The 21,793-nt window shown below is 33.0% G+C and overlaps 1 protein-coding gene across 2 annotated transcripts in view; it reads right to left on the reverse strand.

Moving 5' to 3' along the window:
* The window catches only part of LOC150105462 (kinesin heavy chain-like), a 415,076-nt gene that overhangs the window by 162,975 nt on the left and 230,308 nt on the right, over positions 1-21,793 (reverse strand). For both annotated transcript variants that reach the window (XM_090394832.1, XM_090394831.1), the window contains exon 15: positions 6,696-6,791. In XM_090394832.1, coding sequence (XP_090250958.1) covers positions 6,696-6,791 — 96 coding nt within the window. The remainder of the gene's footprint in view (positions 1-6,695; positions 6,792-21,793) is intronic.

Here is a 21,793-nt window from a genome sequence, read left to right on the forward strand (position 1 = left end):
ATTAATGGACAGATTCAATAACAATAGACCAAGGATTGATCCTTGAGGCACACCATGGGTTACCTTGAATCTTGCAGATTCAGTCAGCCATCCTCTTATCCATGCCAATAGTTTATAATGCAATCTCATATTCTCCAATTTATGCAACAATCTTCCATGCTGTATTCTGTCAAAAGCCTTAGCAAAATCCAAGAGTATCATGGTGTATCCATTCTCCTTGTCTAACTCAGTGGTAGCATTATTATAGAATGTGAGCAAGCTGCTAAAACATGACCTTCCCTTAGTAAACCCATGCTGTTTTGCAAAGCAGCGATTCTCTGTCATCCTATTTCTGAATGCGAGCCTTAACCAATCTTTCCAAAATCTTCACCACTACTCCTGATGTACTGATTGGTCGATAGTTGGATACATTGTTCTTTGCACCACTCTTGTGCAATGGGATTACCATACATTCCTTCCACTCCTGCGGAATCATCCCTGTTCTGAGACTCAAATTATATAGCCTGATCAAGGGAATAGCCAGTTCAGCTGAACACTCTTTTAGCATCCATATAGTTAATATTGCAGAATTCTTATTTAATTCATTGTTATCCCTAACCCCTTGATAAGTGTTTTCTACCACAAACAGCACAAGTGATAATGAATTTCTAAGCATGCATATCGGGGTGCTTAAGGGTCAAAGCTGTATAGCTGAGAGGAGACCTCCACATAGCCTTTAAAGGAATGTGGAGAACCGACCAAGGCCTTTGACCTAATGTCCAATCCTCACCTTCTCGTGGTGCACCGTGTTGGGTATGAACGAACTGACAATTTGGGATTTAGCCGACCGAATTGTAATTCTTATTGGCTTAAACCAAATTACAAAATGATGGCACAACATGACAAAATTTCATGCTGGCTGAGATGTCACCCGGTTAAATAAGGCCCCCGTTGTTTTCACCAGGGAACCAGGGTGAACAGCGAAAAGTCAGCTACTGGAACAAATCTGAAAAAACACCCCAACTCATCATCACCAGAGTTAAAGATCGGTACTATCAATATAAAAAGCCTGAATGGTAAAGAAATGGAGCTGGATAAGTACCAGATTGACATAATAGGTGTGACTGAAACAAAAAAGACAAAAACTGGTGAGATCTTTCTGAGCAATAAACACAAAATGTTATATTCAGGCAAAGACAATCAAGGAAAAGAAGGGGTAGCCATAGTATTCAACACAAAATATGAGGCTAATCTTCTTGAATGACAGGCAGTCTCAAGTAGAGTGATGTGGGCAAATATCAGATTGGAGAACTGGACAATGAGACTAATTTGTTCTTATGATCCCGCAGAAGGTTCTACTAAGGTAGAAGTGGAGGAATTTTTTGATGATTTAGAGAAAGCATATGACACAATGAAAAAGGAAAAGTTGGTCCTTGTTGGGGATCTAAATAGTAGAGTAGGAAATGATTGTCAGATATACAAAAATATATTGGGAAAATTTGGAGAAAAGAGCAAAGCTAATAATAATGGCAAATATTTGTTGGATTTCTGCTCAGGACATGGACTGGTTATTACTAACACCATGTTCCAACATAAAAATGTGCACAAATTCACATGGAGAGAAGAGGCAAGGAATAAGAAAAGTCTCATTGACTATGTTATTGTTGATAATGATGTTTTCTTCCTTGTGCAGGACACCAGAGTGTACAGAAGATTTGAAATTGAAAGTGATCACTATTTAGTCTTGAGCAGGATAAAATTGATGAAGATGAAGATGGAACTCCTATCACGGATAACCAGAAAATTATTGATAGATGGAAATGTTACGCAACCAAGCTTTTTCAAAAGGAACCTCAACTGACCGATGATATTTTGGATGGAATTTTGCCAGGAGGTTCGGAGGAAGGAGATTATCCGATATTAAAAGAAGTTATTGCAGCAGTTAGCTCCTCAAAAATTGGAAAATCACCGGGAAGTGATGGTGTCACAGTGGAACTGATACACGAAGGAGGTGACATCATCATAGACACCTTGCTAAATTTATTCCAGGACGTATGGAACACAGAGACTTGGCCTTCTGATTGGCAGACTTCTGTCCTTGTACCTATCCCTAAAAAGGGAAACAGCAATAAATGTAGCAACTACAGAACAATAAGCCTTATTAGTTATCCAAGCAAAATCCTGTTAAAAATACTATCGTCAAGAATCAAAAAGAAAATAGAAAGCAGACTATCAGATGAACAAGCAGGTTTCCAGAAGTCCAATCGACCATATTTCTACAATACAAATACTAGGCAAAAAATACATAGAACATAACAAAATAATCTGTCACAACTTCTTAGACCTTCAAAAAGCTTGTGACTCAATATGGCACGAGGCATTATGGAAAATTTTAGACCATTATGGTATTGACAACAAAATCATCAGGATCATTAAATCTCTTTATTTTTATTCCTCATCTGATATGAGAATTGAAATTAAAAATTACACCAGTGAACCGTTCTGGGCAGAACGGGGGGGGGACAGGGATGCATCTTGTCCCCTCTTCTTTTTAATTGTTTTCTGGAATATGTCATAGATGAAGCTCTTTATGAATATCACACTGGAATAGTAGTTGGCGGACTAAGAATAAATAACCTACGTTTCGCTGACGATATCAATCTTCTGGCAGAAAGTGAAGAAGAATTACAAGAGATAACCAGCCGTGTTTTCGGAACATTAAAAAAATATGGATTATACATACACCTACAAAAAACAAAAACAATGATAATCTCAAAATCAGACATTGAATTCTTAGAGATACAAATTGGCAATAAGCAAATTGAGAATGTAAAGAAGTTCACTTATCTAGGAAGCACATTGAGTCAAGATGGACGTTCAAAAACCGACATTAAATACTGAATTGCTAAGGCAACCGTGGTCCTACAGAAGTAAAAACCATTGTGGGGAGATAACAGAATAGCAATCACAACCAGATTAAGCCTAATTGATACCTTGGTGAATTCTGTCCTTTTGTATGGTTGTGATGCTTGGACTTTATTGAAGGAAGATGAGAAGAGAATCTTTCGAAATGAAAACTTACAGAAGACTTTTGAGAATTCCCTATACCGCTCACGAAACCAATGAAAATTTCCGAAAACTGATTGACTCAATAGATGGGAGAAAAAGGGAAAATATTCTGACAGTCATCAGAAGAAGAAGACAGATGAAATTCGGACATGTGGAGAGGACTAATGGCATTCCAAAGCAAACCCTAGAAGGAATCATTCCGGGAACAAGGGTTAGGGGCCAACCTCAATTAAAATGGACTGATAATATCAAAAAATGGACAAATGCCTCCTTTTCTCAACTGACATCAAGAACAAGAGACTGAGACGACTGGAGGAGGCTAGCAAAGAGTATCATCTACCAGCCATGAATGACCCAACAGTTCATTTAGGACTATGGGAGAAGAAGGATAAAACTGAATTTTATATTGAAAAGAATAACATGTAAGAAAGTTTTAAAGTGAATAAAAGTTGAGCAGCTCTCAGATGTGAACTGTAGGCTAAAATATGCAAAGATTATTGAAGAAAAAAATGAAAGAGTTTGAGAACAGGAATCAAACCTTGGAGATTCAGTGGCAAGCCTTGAAGAAAACCTTGATTGATTCGGCCAGAGAGGCATGTAGTCAGGTTAAAAATGAGTACTCCATGGTGGACACAGGAAGTTAAAGAGGCAGTGAAGGAAAAGAAGAAAGCATATCAAAAGTTCCTGGCAAATAAATCAGCTTGTGCTCTTAGAGAATACAGAGACAAATGTAAGAAAGCTAAACACTGTGTAAAACTAGCTAAACAAAAGTCATGGGAGGATTTTGGCAAGAACATAGAAAATAAATATCAAGAAGGTGGCAAAATATTTTTGAGGCTGTTGAAGAAGCTTAGAAATGAAGGAAAGAGTACTGTAAAAGGAGTTAGAGATGATAAAGGTGACATGAAAATGGGAGAAAAAGATATCCTTGAAGTATGGAATAATTACTTCGAGAAATTGATAAATGAAACAAGCAGTGATAGCATAGTGGTAAAAAATACTCAACAGACATACAGTCAGGAATACATATCCATACTTGAAGTAGAAAAAGCCATCAAAGGCTTAAAATGTGGAAAGGCAGCAGGAGTAGATGATATTCGACCAGAAATGCTGAACTATGGTGGTATAAAAGTCTTGCAGTGGCTACACTGCATAGTTCCGAAGGCTTCGACAGAAGGACAAATTCCTGATGATTGGAGTAGAGCTCTCATAGTACCCATATATAAAAAGGGAAATAAAACTGAATTGAGAATTACAGAGGTATTTCCCTACTGAGTGTTCCTGGTAAGATATATGCAAGTATACTTGAGAAACGGTTGAGAAGAATTGTAGAAGAAAAGCTTGGTGAAGAACAAGCTGGATTCAGACCAAACAGAGGCTGTAAGGATCAGATCTTCACTTTACGACAAATAGTTGAGAAAGCATAGGAATATAACAAAGATCTTTATTTGAGTTTTGTAGATATGGAAAAGGCATATGATAAGGTGCCAAGAGAGAAGCTATTCAATATGCTACAGTTATATGGTGTCAATGGGGCATTATATTAAGCAATACTTAGTCTTTATTTGAGTTGTAAGTCAGCAGCTAGAATTGAAGGAAGTACAGGAAGATGGTTTAATGTTAAATCTGGTGTGAGACAAGGATGTACATTATCCTCTCTGTTATTCATTATCTATATGGATCACATTATGAAGGAAAGTGGTATTAAACATGATATCAAAATTGGAGATGTTAATATCAGCTGTTTGCTTTATGCAGATGATGTTATACTTATCAATAAATCCGGTATGAGTCTGCAAGATTCCTTGACTACATTAAATAACTGTTGTAATAGATATGGTATGAAGGTCAACAATAAAAAGACAAAGACAACAAAAATAGGCAGAATCGTTGAAAATGTCAACTGCATTGTGAACGGAGAACCTGTGGAACAAGTAAAACATTTCACCTACTTAGGCACGATTTTTAGTGAAGATGGTAAATTAAATATGGAAATAGACAACAGAATCAATAAAGCTGGTATAGTCGGAAGTCAATTGAATAAATTCATATAGAATAAAAGAGAAATTAGTCGGAACACTAAATTAGCTCTATACAAGACAGTGTTCAAACCAGCTTTAACTTATGGATCTGAGAGCTGGTCAGTAGTAAAAACCACAGATATGAGAATCCTGAGGAAGATTAGAGGCATGAGCAGATGGCATCAATGGCAATATCATATTAAAAACGAGGATATTAGGAAAGAACTTGACATTGTCAGCATCCAGGAATGCGTTAGCAGAGCTAATCTCAGGTGGTATGGTCACTTAAACAGAATGGGCGAGGAAAGATTGTCAAAGCAAGTGTTCTCTGCCAGGTTGGCAGGAAAATGACCCAGAGGGAGACCAAGATATAGGTGGATTGATATGGTACGAAGTGCCTTAGATGACAGAAATATAAGATTTGATAATATTGGAGTCTTGACAAGTAACAGACTGTTCTGGAGGAAAATTGTAGATAGGAAGTTAGTAATGATGTAAATTTTTCATGTAGTACTATCATATCCTGCACCCCCCCCCCTTAAGGGTACATGGCAGGAATTTGATGATGAAGCATCCATATCAGATTATGTAGACCACTGTTATTAAACATGATATCTGCAATGGGAATTGTTTTCAGAATAATAGTATCAATGATAACAACTGACTTGAGGTTTAGACCTTAAATCAGTCAAGCAGCTGACTGTTGACAACCATATCCATTATTCAGGAGATAGAGATGAGTGATTCCTACCATCCCAACATTACATCTGTTCTACCTTTCATCTCTCATTCTGTGAATGTGGTCTTTTACACACATTTGAATGCTAAAATTGTCTGCAGTTTGCTTTCCTGTTATTTTCACTTTTCATATGACATGCCACTGATTCCATCTGTTCCCATTCCCCCAATTTTTCTTCAGAATGTGCCATATCTGATATTCAGTCTGATTAAATGTTTAATTTCAAGCCAAACCTTCAGCCCAACTATCAAACCTTGAAGTGACTTGATAAATCAAGTCAGACCTTAAGTCAGTCAAGTGACTTGATAAATCAAGTCACTTCAAGCTTTCAATAAGCAGAAAGGCAGTTTACAAAAACTGTTTACCACTACTTCCACAGGAATTAAAGAAATGCTACGTATATATGGTATTTCTTTAATTATTATAATATCCTTCAGTTATGTTAGGGATGCTCTTGTAGCTTAGCATTTACTGTTTGTCTTAGTTCTTTAAGTGAAAACAGCAGGTACCATGATGAACTGGCCAACACTCCACTTCATGTATTTCAATTTTGCTGTACATGCATGATGCATATATAATTTCAGCCAATGGAGTATATATATTGACTAAGTTCTAAATTTCTTGACTAACTTTAATCATTTATATCCAAAAAGGCAATTTTTAATGAAGTGTACCTTAAGAGATATGGATCTGAAAAATATACATTCTGCAATAATTAAGAGCATTATTCAATTCATACTGATGTTATTAATTCATGAAAGAATAACACAGGTATCAACTAAATTAATGAAAGGAAATGAGAACAGCAATGCATCATGAACTGGCTATAATGCCAAAAAACATACATAAAATTTAACAAAACATACACATATAATAATTACACCTACTTGTGCTAGTGCTTTAACTTCAGATTTCATTTTACTAATAAAAAGGCGAGCTACAGTAAACTCCTCTTCTATCTTACCATTCATTTCACCTGAAGGCTATAAAAAATAGAAAAGAAATCTTAAAATACTCTATACAATCTTAAAAACATCTTCAGGTACAGAAGAAATTATGAAGCAGATTTCCCAATATCTATTTATTAACTTATAAGAAACTTATATAAAAAAGTACACAATCATCCCTTGTCTGATTTAAAGAGTAAACAGCTTCAGCTTGCAAATTTAATGTGATAATACACTGTTTTATGATTTTTTTTGGAGGGAAAGGGAAATAGATCAGAAGGCCACTATCACATTTTCATTAATTACCTGAGCTGTTAACACGACTACTAATGATTTAAAGAAGATAAAAAAAATACTAGACCTGCTTCTAGAACCAAATATGAACTTTTTTTTAAACTATTTCAAGCCAACAAGCAGGGTAGTAGTAGTAGGCATATACTGGGCAACAAAATTCATCCAATAGCCAAGTTGGAGTTTAAGAACCTACAAATTTACTCACCTTCAAAGAAAATTTACCTCATTGGTTCTTTATCAATCTACTGGCTTTTATTTCAACTAATATATTAAAAAATTCTGACTTTCATTACTGATTATAATTTTAGCTAGGAGAAATAAATCCATTAAATTCATTAACAGTGGCATTATGTTTTTTAAAAAAAGACCACATTTATGAGAGAGAAAACTGGTCCATCCAAGTCAAAAAACATTCCCAAAAACTAACAGTTGAGTCATCACATACTGGATCCAACCAAGAGCAGTTATCCTTAATTATCAATTCTGAATAGGCTGACTTGCACTCTCTCATTCAAGTATTAACTTGTTCAACATTATTAAAATTACATATTAACCAATTACTATTTTGCTTTAATGTCCATACGAACTACATAAAATTTACAGTAATAATAACAATTAAAAATATCCACAGCACATTCCTTACAGTTAACTAATCACCTACATAGACTATTAACACAAACTATCAGTAACAGAGAATTATGCCATAATAATTCTCCTTAGTTCCAATATAATTACAGCACTGATCCTAATTATATGAATTAGTGCTCCAACTCATATAATTAGGATCCATCCATCATTATCCTTGAATGTTTATATGAATAAATATCCACAAGTTCCCTTGCTAGGAGCATGCCATGGACATTGTTAATTTTTATTACTGATAAAACCTAGCTATTTAACAATATACCAGGAGAGAATGATACTAAAATAATCCTCCTCAGTCTTAATATAATTATATACCTAACCATTCGGTATCAAATGATAATATACATAAACCCACACACACCTTTTTAATTATTTTATTCAAAAATTTTTTGTATTTCTATTGTTTTCAACTTACCCTCCACTTATAACATTTATCTATTTCAATGAACCTATTCAGGTTCCATAAAATAAATCTAGGTTAAGGATAAAAACACTTTTTTTTTTAATAAAATAATTAAAAGGCGAGTGTATATTCAAACTGTCTGTGTACTTAAGAGGAAGACAATTCCATAAATGTTTCTCCTAAATGAGAAAAAATGCTCCTCATATTATTTTTTTTTTCATTATCGTTTTAGCATGCAAGGTCCAAGCTAGGTTAATGTAACAGTTATTGGGAAATGTTATATTTATTAAGAACTAATTTCACAATAAACATTTATAAACAGTCCTCCATTTAGTTAAGCTTTAATGTCTCTAAGCTTTAAAACTGAGTCTCATAACTTTCCTGATGTAATCCTTCAACATATTTAACAACAAAGTTTCTCTGCATGCCTTCAATTATTTTAGCATCCATTAGAAATCTTGGCTAGAGCTGAGAGCCATAATCTAAGACTAACCAGAGGTTTTTGTATAATGATATCATAACTTCTTCCTTCTTGCAGGTGAGCTTCTTTTAGTTAGACCAACAATACACTATCCTTTACTAGTTATCTTATCAATATGATTAATGAACTTTATATCTACTCAATCCAAATTTATCACAAAACAAATATATTTCTCAAAACAAATGTTTAATTCCTATTTTCCTATCTACTCTTTCAGTCTTTTAAGATCATTCTGAAGAGATCATTTGAGAAATTTACTGCTCTACCTAATTTACAAAGAAAAATTTTATTTATTAATATATGAACCTAAATTACTGCTGTGTTTAATAAAAAAAACTTACTGGACTCTACTCCAGATCGTCATACTGGGCAGTATCTGAATGTGCATACACTGTTCATGGGAAGTCACTTTTTATTTGTAAAATTTGAGTTTGTGAATGGTCTTAATATTAGATAGTGAAAATCTGAAACTTAAGTCAAATTTATTTCAAGTTATGTAATATCTTGATTTTTACATATTTATTTGCTTTATACACCCAATGACTGCGTTATAAACAGTTCTTAACATGTATTTTCTGAAAACTGGAAATTTGAAAGTGGATATTAGAACAAATATATTTAGTTTATCTGACTGTGCTTAGTGATGCATAAAACTATTTTGCTTGCATGCATGCAGAATAGCATCTGTGTTTGTGTATGTGGGAGGTTATGAAGTTTCATTCAGTTGTCTCTGATTACACTAATTGTTGCTAAGTATAGTACACAGACTGTACATGTCTCTGTACTGTATTTAGTGATACAATCAAACTACTTGCTTTTCTTGTTTCTGCAGTAGTGTCTGTTGGGCAGAATAGCATCTGTGTGTGTGGGTGGGTGGGGGTTATGAAGTGTCATTCAGTTGTCTCCGATTATATTAATGTCTTTTGTGTTATGGGAATGTTTTCTGTCCAGTCTTCCGAAAAACAGGCTGAGTAAAAATTCATCTATTCCTGAATAAAACTGAATCTGGGAGAAAACTTCCATAATGAACATAGGATTCACAAAAGGGTGGATAATTCTGATGATCAGAAATCATTTATGTCTATATTACTATATAAAAAATGTATACTGAACATCAGTGAATAAAAGGAAATTCTTAGAAAACCAAGTAAAATATAAATATATATACATAACAAGCACAACAAATTGTACAAGATAATTTGCTGCTCAGTCAACTTACACATTTCTGTCATGCCTAGGTGAATCACCTTATCAACATTATTAGTTTATTGGATAAGCTCCTCACTATATATATTTACTGAGCTACCAATATATACATACCACTGTTGTATTTGTACTGTTACTGATTATTTATATTTCACTAACAAATTCTTTCCCCTCTCTTCATAAGTTTTTTTATTGTATTTATTATTATTATTATTTTAATTATGACCAACATAAACATGCATGACTACAATTTATTGGATCACATTATTCACTACACCCAGCAACTTACAGGACACACACACAATTGCAAATATAAATTATTAATAATTCATTTACCAGTATGTAAATATTCTATTCACACCCATTCTTTCTTTCCCTTATATTTGACAATCTTACTTGTTTCATTAATGATTGTTCACATATTTACACCTTTTAGTAATTCAAATATACCAACCAAACAGAGTATTATCCTTAATTATTGTTTTCTAATATATCCTAAAACAGATACCCTCCCCCCTCATCCCATAGAGACTTGGTTACAGTTGAAGAACCCACCACGATATGTGGTTCATCCATTAATACGCAAACATGAAATTATGGTAGGACAAAACATTTTTTTCTCACCCTGCCAGAAGAAAAAAAGTGGCAGTAAGTGATTTCCAATTGCCCTGCCATGAACATGTGAAACAACTTGTTCTCACCTGTCATCAACCAATTACTAATCCATTTAACTACATAATTACATACCCAACCAACAAATCATTATCAAGTTTGCATGTGGCACTATCAAAGGCTTTGCTGATATTTAAATAAATTGCACAGCCCAATCCATCACAATCATACCCTCTTCATGAAAAGTTTGACAAGATCAACTAAATGTTAACTAAAATATGCTGCTCAATGTGTGATCTCTGTCAAGTGTATATACTGGATACAGTTTATATTTAGTTTTCTCATTAATCTCTCATAATGCCTATGAGTCTATATTTATAGTTCTTCATTTTATACAATAAAGTCTCCCTTATGAATTAGTATAATCCATGCAAATTTCCATTCAGTAGGGACAATTCCTAATTTCAATGACATGTTGAAAATCATCATCAGTGGTTTAATTATCTTCATCACATAATTATTCTCTTCTAAGGGCAATAATCTCTTTATCCTTCAAAGTTTCTAAGTGGAAAACTCCATTTGAAATGGGAGCATTTGGCTCCTTAGAAACAAGTGGCACCAATGTTGCACTAATATCTCTATAGAGCTACAATAATCCAGTTATCAATTTGCCACAGCTGCCAAAATGCTCTTAGTATATTCTCTTCAAAAATATATAATTCCTGTTATTTTTTTTTTTCAGTTTGTCATTGTAGCTACTAACTGTAACTATTAACTAAAGGGACAAGAATCAAATTATCTTGTAGGTGGTGTATTAATCAATTCTTCTTTTATACATGCTGACATGGGTTTCTTGTATTATGGCTCTTGAAAAAAAATTTGTCTACACCAATAAATAAATTAAAAAAAAAAAGTGATTTATAGTTACTGAGAGTTGAAGTTAGTGCACCCTTAATGCCACTTGCTTCTAATGAGCTGAATCAGAATTTAGAACCTTTGAACCAGTTATATAGGAGAGGTGTGCTACTAATGATATCAGATGACTTGAATCCAATTAGTTGAGCCTTATGACTGCAATACTAATAACAGTTTTTCATACAGCAGTGAGTTTGAAGCCATCTGGTGTGAGATGGAGTCCAACAAGATTAAATACATATTGCGGTGTTATTACAGACATGGTGGATTGGTTACTAGTGATGAAAAAATGCATCACCAAATAAATATGATGGGTGCAAAAACAGTAATCATTATGGGAACTTTAATTATCTGAACATTGATTGCGTAGCTGTGAAATCACATGAGAAGAATGGAACTGCATTTATTGAACTGTTGCAAGATAACTTTCTCAAGCAGCATGTTATAGAAAAAACTCGTGGTCAAAAAGTATTGGACCTGATTATAATGTCAGAGGGGATTTCAGTTAAAGATGTAACTATTCTGCTTCCTGTTGGTGACAGTGATAATGCTCTATATCGCTTCAGAAGTGGCTAAGTTTGTGAATGTTCCATTCAGAAAAAGGTACATGCTGAACTACAAAGCAAATAGTATGGCCTCCCTCGATGAGTTCTTGACTCTCTTGAGGTCTCTTAATAATAATAATATATAAACACAAAATCTTCGAAAACATGTTATTACAACTTCAATGTTGATATTTTTGTATTTATCTTGAACATGTTCTGTTACATCTCTCATTTATTTACTTTTAAAAAGCATTTAGCTAGATTTCACTATAATTACTCCATATGCCAATCTTCCCATTTTTCCATTTGAAATACCTGAATAAGCTATGAATTATCTTTTAGTATAAATACAAATACAAGATAACTTGTAGCTGGCATTCAATGTGTTAAATCTAAGATTCTACTATCCCTAGTTGGCTCATATGTGTTGCTTTGAAAGGTTAACTCAAACTGAAGGCAAAAAATTGTTATCTATTCTATTCACTTCTGGTTTGTTTACCCAGTCAATATTACCAATATTAAAATCATCCATTAACACTTTAATTTCAATTTCAAAATTTATATCCTTCCTTATAAGTAGTAATACTTCCCTTACCATTTTTTCTTACGTCTCTCCTAACTGTGTTATAATTCTCCTCATGTAATTCTTCATCATGAACTCTTCCACTCCCTCCCATTTTGTCTCCAAGTTTCTCTAACTTGTATTATATGCAGTTTATCTACTAATTTAAACCACTGGAATATATTTTTTAAACTTCACACATTAAGGTAAAGGAACTAGAATCCCTCAAATCATAATTTGAAGACATAACTTCCTTGTTTATCTCAACATCCTGGTCAGCCTTTAACCCTCTTCTTGGTCTCTTTCAATCATTTGATTTCTCTTCCAGATTTTTAAAATTATGTCAGTGGTTATGGCTCCATCTAACTGTAGAACCACCAACTCTCAAATGGTATATCATCTTGACAAAACAGGCTCCTTTTCTTGATAGCAGTTAAATACATTGAAGAATCCACAATTATGCTTGGTATTAAGCCTACCTAATTTCCAATATTCTACCATTGCTCTGACCACAGATTTTCAAATCTAGGCATAATATTTATGAATTTAACCTTAACTCTTGATTTAACAACCACAATGAGATCTGAAAAATCCTCCTCCCATTTCTTCAGCAATCCCAATTTTAAGTCATCTATTTTACTAATGCTGATATTTCATTATCAATCAAATTTATGGTTATTTATAAAGATTTTTCCTGGACCAGGGGTGGGGAACCTTGGCATGCAAATGACTTTTTCCAGCACGCAACCCAAGGGACACCTTGGGTTGCGTGCTGGAAAAAGTTCCATACATTGAAGAATCCACAATTATGCTTGGTATTAAGGCTACCTAATTTCCAATATTCTACCATTGCTCTGACCACAGATTTTCAAATCTAGGCATAATATTTATGAATTTAACCTGAACTCTTGATTTAGCAACCACAATGAGATCTGAAAAATCCTCCTCCCATTTCTTCAGTAATCCCAATTTTAAGTCATCTATTTTACTAATGCTGATACTTCATTATCAATCAAATTTATGGTTACTTATAAAGATTTTTCCTGGACCAGGGGTGGGGAACCCTTGGCACGGATGCCAAACGTGGCATGCCAATGACCTTTTTCCAGCACGCAACCCAAGGGACACCTTAAAAATATTTAAATAGATAAATACATATCCAACATCTTAACCTAAAGGAACTTCAAGAAGTGATGCAAACAGTACCCAAGATTGTTTATTACATTTCTGCACATGCTTTGAATAAAAGACAATTTCAGAATCTATTGAATGAGGTAGATTCGGTGTACAAAGGACTAATAATGTACAACAACGTTCATTGGCGTAGTCGCGAGTTCTGAAATGATTTGGTGAATGCATGGATGAGATAAATCTCTTTTGACTATCAATAAATGTCTGATAAAGAAAAGTATGACATCATGTGGGTTTGTAAACTGATGTTTTTTGCATATTTCTGCAAACATTTAAATGACTTGAATCTTAAACTACAGGGCTCTGGTAAGACTCTTGATATTATGTTTGATGGCATATGACATAGGCATTTGAGATGAAAGTAGGAGTTTTTAAGAGGGATGTAGACAGTGAGAGATTTAGATATTTTCCAAACCTAGAGAAATACATCAATGATCTCCAAAAGGATGACAAAACATACGACCAATGGCTTCAAAATCTATTTTAAAAGTCATCGTGTCAACTATTGAGCAGTTCTCTCTCTCTCTCTTTAAGATTTTTTAAGTTCAGAGAATTAAAAGAGAATGTAAACTTCATTGTTTCCAGACACTATAAAACTGGATGAATTAAGCTTGCAAATGTTTTTGTAGATGAATATGAATGATTTTAAAATACAGTTTATTGATTTTCAAAGTAGCTCAATTTGGAGGCAGAAATTTGTTAACCTCACAGCCGACTTGGAAAATATTGAAAAGAAGCGATTAGAGATGGGAGAAACAGAGAGAAGTGCAGAAAATGCAGTACTAAGGAATTGGAATACTATTCCAGAAACTTTTATATGTTTCAAAACCCTCTCAATAGCATTACTATCCATTTTTGCATCTACATATTCTTGTGAATCATTGTTCTCAGTGATGAATTTTTTTAAGTCTCGTAATAGGAGTAGAAGCCTTACAGATGAAACTAGTAGAGCATCTAGATCTGTAAAGGTTACCAAAATATAAACCATATATAAATTATCTGTCATCAGTGATGCAGCAGAAGTCTCACTGATGCTAAATAAAAAGACATCCACTATTTCTCTTTTTCTAGTTTTGATTTGATGTTTTTTGCTAAAAAATAATAAAGATTAAATTATGTTTAATATATTATGTAGGTAAAATAACATTTTATATTATATGTAATTTTTATATATTACTTGTAAGGGATTATGAATTAATAAAAGAATATCTTTAATTTTATTTTCTTTTATTGTGCTTTAGTCAAGTAAAACAATTATGAGATTGTGCACTATAACATATTGGAAAAACTTAAAAACTTGTCTGATTGATCTTTATAAAAAAAACAAAAAATTCAGAATTATTGTTTACTCTTTTGCTGATCTTAAAATATGTGGCTGAATACAGCAGCTAGAATTACACTTAAAGGCAAATAAAAATATCCACGCTATCAACAGGGTAGAAGGACTTTTAAGTAAAAATTCTGTCACTAATTTTTACATTCTTTCTATCTTACGTGACTTACAATAATCACTCTTACAATATTCTTTGATTTTACCACTCTAGTGTGATTTTTGATTATTTGAAAAAGTTTTCCAAATATTTAAAAGACACCAAATAATAATATGTTCCTAAAATTTCAGTTGGTACGTACACTTAAAAAAGTTGCCCACCCCTGTCCTAGATAGTTATATGAACTCACTACTTCAGTCTTTCAAATCTAGTTTTCCCAATAAAGACAGAGATAGTGATTATCTTTATCAAACATTCTAAAGTAAGGCTAGATATAATTAACATTTCTAGCTTTCGCATTAGATAAAACCATCAGATTCAAATTGCTTACATGAGCTACTATGTATGAAAAAAGACTATAGAATTCAATGGCATCCAGAGATAAGCTTACAAATAAATATGGAAAATTCCAAAATAATGTATATAGTTGAAACACTCCAGAAAGAAAACAAACAGAAATAAACCAAAAACAGACTGAAATAGTAAGGTCATATAACTATCTAGGACATATTATTATAAGTGACCATAAATTCAATAATGACATATCAGCTAGAACACCAACAGGATGGAAAGTTTTAAACCATTATGGAGATATATTTAAAGGAAATTTACTAAATTGCCTAAAACAAAAAATTTACAAGCAATGTTCAATGTGTCCTCCTTACTAAAAGACAGTTTGAGAGAACTGTCTTTTAGTAAGGCTCCAAGTTTTGTTGTATTGAAAACAATACAACAAAACGTGGATAGAGCTATTTTGGGAATGACATGGCCAGACAAAGAATAATAAGTGGATAAGAAAATGGATATTGCAACCATAATAAAGGGCAATAAGTGGTGCTGGGCAGGGAACATGACAGAATTGTCTGACAACAGATTGGACACCAAGAATTGGATATTAAAGACCAGGCTGGCTAGAAGTAAGATGAGATATTAAGCAAAAAGATATGGCAAAAAAAAAAGATGCACAAGATTATTATATCTTGTGTTAGGCATTACATGCTAAAATGGAAAAAACAAAGCATTTGTCCTTTATAAAGGACAAATGCTTTGTTTCTTCAAAGACCAACAGCAGACTGAAGAAAGCTGTGCCACATGCAGAAGATTCCTGCCAAAAAATAATTATTTTCATACATAAGGTATACCTAGTATGTTTATTTCTTCCTGAAAATTATTTAGCAAGTTGTGAATTAAGCACCTCTTCCATTTACTTTCACCAAATTAACAGGCATTTATTAACACAGATATTTAGCAAAGGTTGGTCGATTGGTAGAGCCTCTGCTACTAATGACTCAGGTAATCATTTGATGCTGTTGGCACACTCTTCCTCGATGAGTCTTTGGACTCCCTGGAGGTGTTACATAATAATAACAATATTTACTAGGCACTAAAGATTAATTAGAGGTAGAAACAACTATACTGTGTACTAGCATTGAGTCAATAATAGCTAATAGGTTTTTTCTTGACAATTATTCATAAGACTATTACACTTTTTTATATATATAATCTTTGTCAAGTAGCTTTATTTTTATCCTCCTACATGTTTCGCCAATTTTTTCTATTGGCATCCTCAGGGAATACAAACTAGTAAACTAAAATGAAGGTTACAGACTAGGTTATAACTGATGGTTCTAATTCATACAAAAAATTGGTATTGTGCGTGACAATGTGTGTGTCTCGTTAACGTGATTTATTCGTTATGGTTCATGACGTAATTGTTATGAAAGTTCATTTCTTTAATGTTTAATGATCTGATAAAAGTTTTCCAAATTTCTGGTAAAAGTAGACCTTGATTCTTGTTTAGGTTTTCAGTTTTACGGGCGACTGTAGCTGCTTCTTTAAAGGTTCTTGAATGGTAGTTATCTTCTATGTATGGCATAAGGCTCTTATCCCACTCAATGTGATGGTTAGTAGAGGCAAAGTGGCATGAAAGACCTGAAATGCCTTGTCTGTTATTAATTTTAGCAAAGGTCTAATTTTACCAGAAATTTGGAAAACTTTTATCACATCATTAAACATCAAAGAAATGAACTTTCATAACAATTACGTCATGAACCATAATGAATAAATCACGATAACGAGACATGCACATTGTCACGCACAATACCAATTATTTGTATGAATTAGAACCATCAGTTATAACCTAGTCTGTAACCTTCATTTTAGCTTATTAGTTTGTATTCCCTGAGGATGCCAATAGAAAAAATTGGCGAAACATGTAGGAGGATAAAAATAAAGCTACTTGACAAAGCTAATAGGTTTACTTTTGCTCCATTTCTTCATGATTTTCTTACTTCTTTTAATATTTTATATTGCATTTCTGTGCATTCAAGCTAGTCAATATTGTTAAAAGTGACACAAAACTTAAAATACTACAGATGTCTGAAGTAATCACTTTGAAAAATTACTGAATTAAATAAGTCAGAGAAGAACAGTGGTAGAAAATAATCAGGAGGAATCCAGCTACAAGTACACTTCAGTGTTGGAAGTAGAAAATACTGTTAGAAATGTAGAAAGGCAACCAGGGTAGATGATAATCCATATTACATGCTCAAATGTCAATGTTTACAGTAGCAACATAGCACATAATTCAGAAGTTCCTTAAATTAAACAATGTTGAATTTCGGATGATTGGAGCATGGTACTTGTACCACTACCTAAAAAACCCATTATAAAACAATGCAAGATTTTCAGACAAATTTCCCAACTTAGTGTTGAAGGTACAATTTCTGCAGGTACACGAAGTCCCCTCTTTATACATGTTTGATTTATGGTTTAGATGGATCTGAACTTACATGACCAGACATTTCACCTAAGTTCAAACTCATGTACACCATACATTTTCATTTTATTTGCATGCCAACTCAAAGTTACATGCTAAAACAGATCAGAAAAATCTGGTAAATGGCTTGAGCAAGAACAAGTCCAACTGACTATTCAATAAAAGCCCACATCATCTGCCAAACATTTAGCCTCTGTCATTAGTTTCTTGTACTGAAATGACATCAAAGCACTCTCACGAGTCATGTTTATTTATGACTTCAGTTTGTTAGTACAGTATTCAATATGAATTATATTAATAGCAATCTATTTGATAACACTGTAATAAACAGTGCTTAAATTGATCACACCATAATAAATTTTTTTTATTAATATGGAATGAATTTAATGAATTCATCCTCTATGGATGTGGAATGCAAGAGTGTTACTGGCAGTAAGAAAAACATGCCAGGAAATCAACAACATAAGAACAAAAACTTAATATGAGACAGAATGGAAGTAGCAAGCCGACTAGCATGATAAAGAGTGTATTGAATTTAAGTGAAAACATTCATTAAAAATGCTTACTTAAAATTATTCATAGAATACTATTAAGAAGACCAAAAAAGTTCTATGTCAAGCAGTGACAGAATGCAACCCTCTTACTTTACATATATTTTGAATGGAGAAATCATGTTCTAATGATGAAATTTTTGTTTATTTGGATATCTTAGTAATGCATATATCATGTAAACAAAAGACTCATATTCTTGAGGACATACATAAAAAACACAGTGGAAGAGAAAAATTAGATAAAAAACAAGAGCTGAGTTCAGACCAAGTAGAAGTTGTCAAGACTTAAAAAAATAGTTGTGGATCACTGAATGTAACAAGGATCTATATTTGTTTTATAAATCAGAAAAAGGCATTTAGTTGTAAGCTGGCAGTTAGAATTGAAGGATGTATAGAAAGACTGTTTGATGAAAATCAGATTTAAGATAATGAATGACATGCTATCTCCACTTTTATTCATTTATTTACATTTATCACATTATGAAGGAAAGTGACATTAAAGTTGATATCAAAATCGGAGATATTAAATTCAGCTTTTTACTTTATGTGGATGTTATCCCCTAAATAAATCTTGTGCAAGTCAGGCTTTTAAGGAATGAACTAAACTAATAATTAACATTGGACATAAAAATCAGCAGAAGAAAGGCAAATCTGTAATAGCAGGAAAATAGAAAACAAATGCATCCTCAAGAGATCGTTCACAGTGTAAGTGAATTTTTCACACATCACCTATTTAGGAACCAATTTTAATATAGCAAATGAAATTTAATATAGCAAATTTGCTATTTAATTTAAAATAGCAAATGAAATACAGATAATAGACTAAGCAAGTTGGTGTGGTGGGATGTCAGCTGAGTAAATTTATATAGAAAAAGAGAAAAATTAGCTAAAACATTAAATTAGTAATATATAACATAATGCTCAAACCAATTTTAACTTATGGATCAGAAAGGTAGGTTAGAAATAAATCAGTTCAAAGTGCCAAAATTAAAAATCAGGCAGAGTAATATTAAAAATTAAGGTATTAGAAAGAACTTGAATTCATTAGCATTCAAGAATGCGCCATCAGAGTTGATTAAAATGTTATGATTGCTTAAACAGAATGGGAGAGAAAAAATTTAGTAAAACAGACATTCAACAATAAAAAGATCCAGATGAAAATGAAAATTCAGTGTATTGATGCAGTTAGTAGTGCTTTAGAAGATGAACTGTAAGATATAGCAATACTGGAACCTGACTAACAGATTAATCTGGAAGGAAATGTGATAGGAAGCTAGTAATAATGCATACTTAAATATGTAGTATATCACTGTGGTTCTCAACCTTTTATGCTTCACATATCTCCTGGAAACATGTATATAAACTGGCATATCCCTTGTATAGATAGATAAAACTATAGTTATAGTATAACAATAGGAATAAAATAAAATATATGTATATACACGTTAAATTTTGTATTCATAAATTAAATATATCAATAAACACGAGTGACAATTTAACAAAGGTGTATAGATGAACTACAGCAGTATACTTCATCACTCTGTTCTCAGAAATTAATCAGTATCAGTATTGCCAACTTAGTGACTTTGTTACTAGATCTAGTGACTTTTGAGCTCTCACAGTGTATTCCCCAAAAATTTTACCACGTACGCAACCTGTGGTATGCATACCCCCCCCAAGGGGTATGCGTACCACAGGTTGAGAACCTCTAGTATATCATAATATGTAGCACAACTGATACTAAACAGTAAACCAATTCTCCTATACTATATTTATAATTAATTACTGTTAAATAAATGAATCAATCAATAAATTGTGCTCTTCACCCAGATCACCGTGCTGCTTATTACTGTACCATAACCTTGGAGTGAGTGACAATTTCAAAATACAAATCTCATCCAAAAAAGTGAATTATTATTTTTTATATTTTGACTTCCACCAGAAAAATTTTTGTATGATAAGCCAAAACAAACATACTTTTTAAGTTACATTAGATCTTCAAAAGCTTAATACTGTATAGTAAATTTTCAAACACCAACAAATCAAATGCATGAAAATTAAATTGATGCTCCATTCCAAAAAAACATTTTTCCCAGGCCCATCCTTATTTTTGTTGAGAAACTTCATTGTCACTTTTGTTGTTGGAGAACAGTATGCACTATCATCTGAACTGCTGACAAGCATATAGTTACTGGCAATAACATTATCATCAGTGACTTCACAGCCAACAATTGCATGGTTATCAGCAACACTGTAGTCAGTAACTATTTTATTGTTGGCAACTTTCACAGCATTATTACCAAAATTTTTAGTGATATCAAACATTTCACCACATTCAAACTCACTATTTCCACCTTGTTTACTACTTTTCTCTGAATCAGAATAGTTCATAACCAGGCCTTGAGTCTAGTTAAAATATGATCAGTTTTTCTAAGCAGTGGTAGCTATACACTTTCAGTGGGTGGCCATTTGATTTAGACTATTTTCACAGTCACTGAAAATTGTTTATTGTAAAACTTCTATGACACAGAAACAGAATGAAAAAAAAAAATGGAAAGGTTGCTAAGAGATGGCAGCACCTCCCTACAAAAGTGCATGCAAGCACATGCACACATTATTGGAAGATATGGATTTAATACGTTTGGCCAGTAAAAGCCAGAGGGGAAACCAGACCAAGAAGAAAAATATGATCCCATTTAGAGAGCGAGAAAGAGATGGGTATTAAACACAGGTAGAGTGAAGTGAGATTTCATTTGCAAAAAATAAGGCATGCTTGTATTTTGTTGCATTTACGTTCACAGAGTTGTACTCGTACCAATGGAGTATGGCAAGGAGATAGTGTTTAAAACATTGATTACTGAAGATCTGGAAGCATGGACTATCTGAACACTACAGGGTTTGTCATAAAAGAAAGAGAATGGAGCATACTGTCAGCAGCAAAGTATAGATAAAATCTGAAGCTAGTGAGAGATCATTTATGTATAGGAAGAAAAGCATGAGCAAACATATGGAAACTGGTCATCAATGTCTTTGGGAAAGGTAGGACAATATGGAAGCCATCAAGCATGATGCACACACAGAATAAATTATCAGAGAAAAACTGGTAATTCAACCATAAAAAAAGTGGACTAGTCTATTAAGTACACCTCTCTGTCAAAACTGATCAAATGTCCTGGAAATGTTTCTCCAAACTTTTCCATAGCTCATGTCTGAAGTTGAGTAATATTGGCTAGGAAATCTGCTGTGGAAAGAGGATGAAATCTATTTTAACAGGTGGGTCTCTAAATATTAAAAGAAGGTGACAATGCTTTCTCCATTATTTTCAACAAACTTATGGTACAGAAAATGAAATAATAGTTTGACT

This window comes from Typopeltis vanoorti, chromosome 6 (assembly GCF_054136105.1).
Source record: "Typopeltis vanoorti isolate ZY-2024b chromosome 6, IOZ_Tvanoo_1.0, whole genome shotgun sequence".
Taxonomy (NCBI): Eukaryota; Metazoa; Arthropoda; class Arachnida; order Uropygi; family Thelyphonidae; genus Typopeltis; species Typopeltis vanoorti.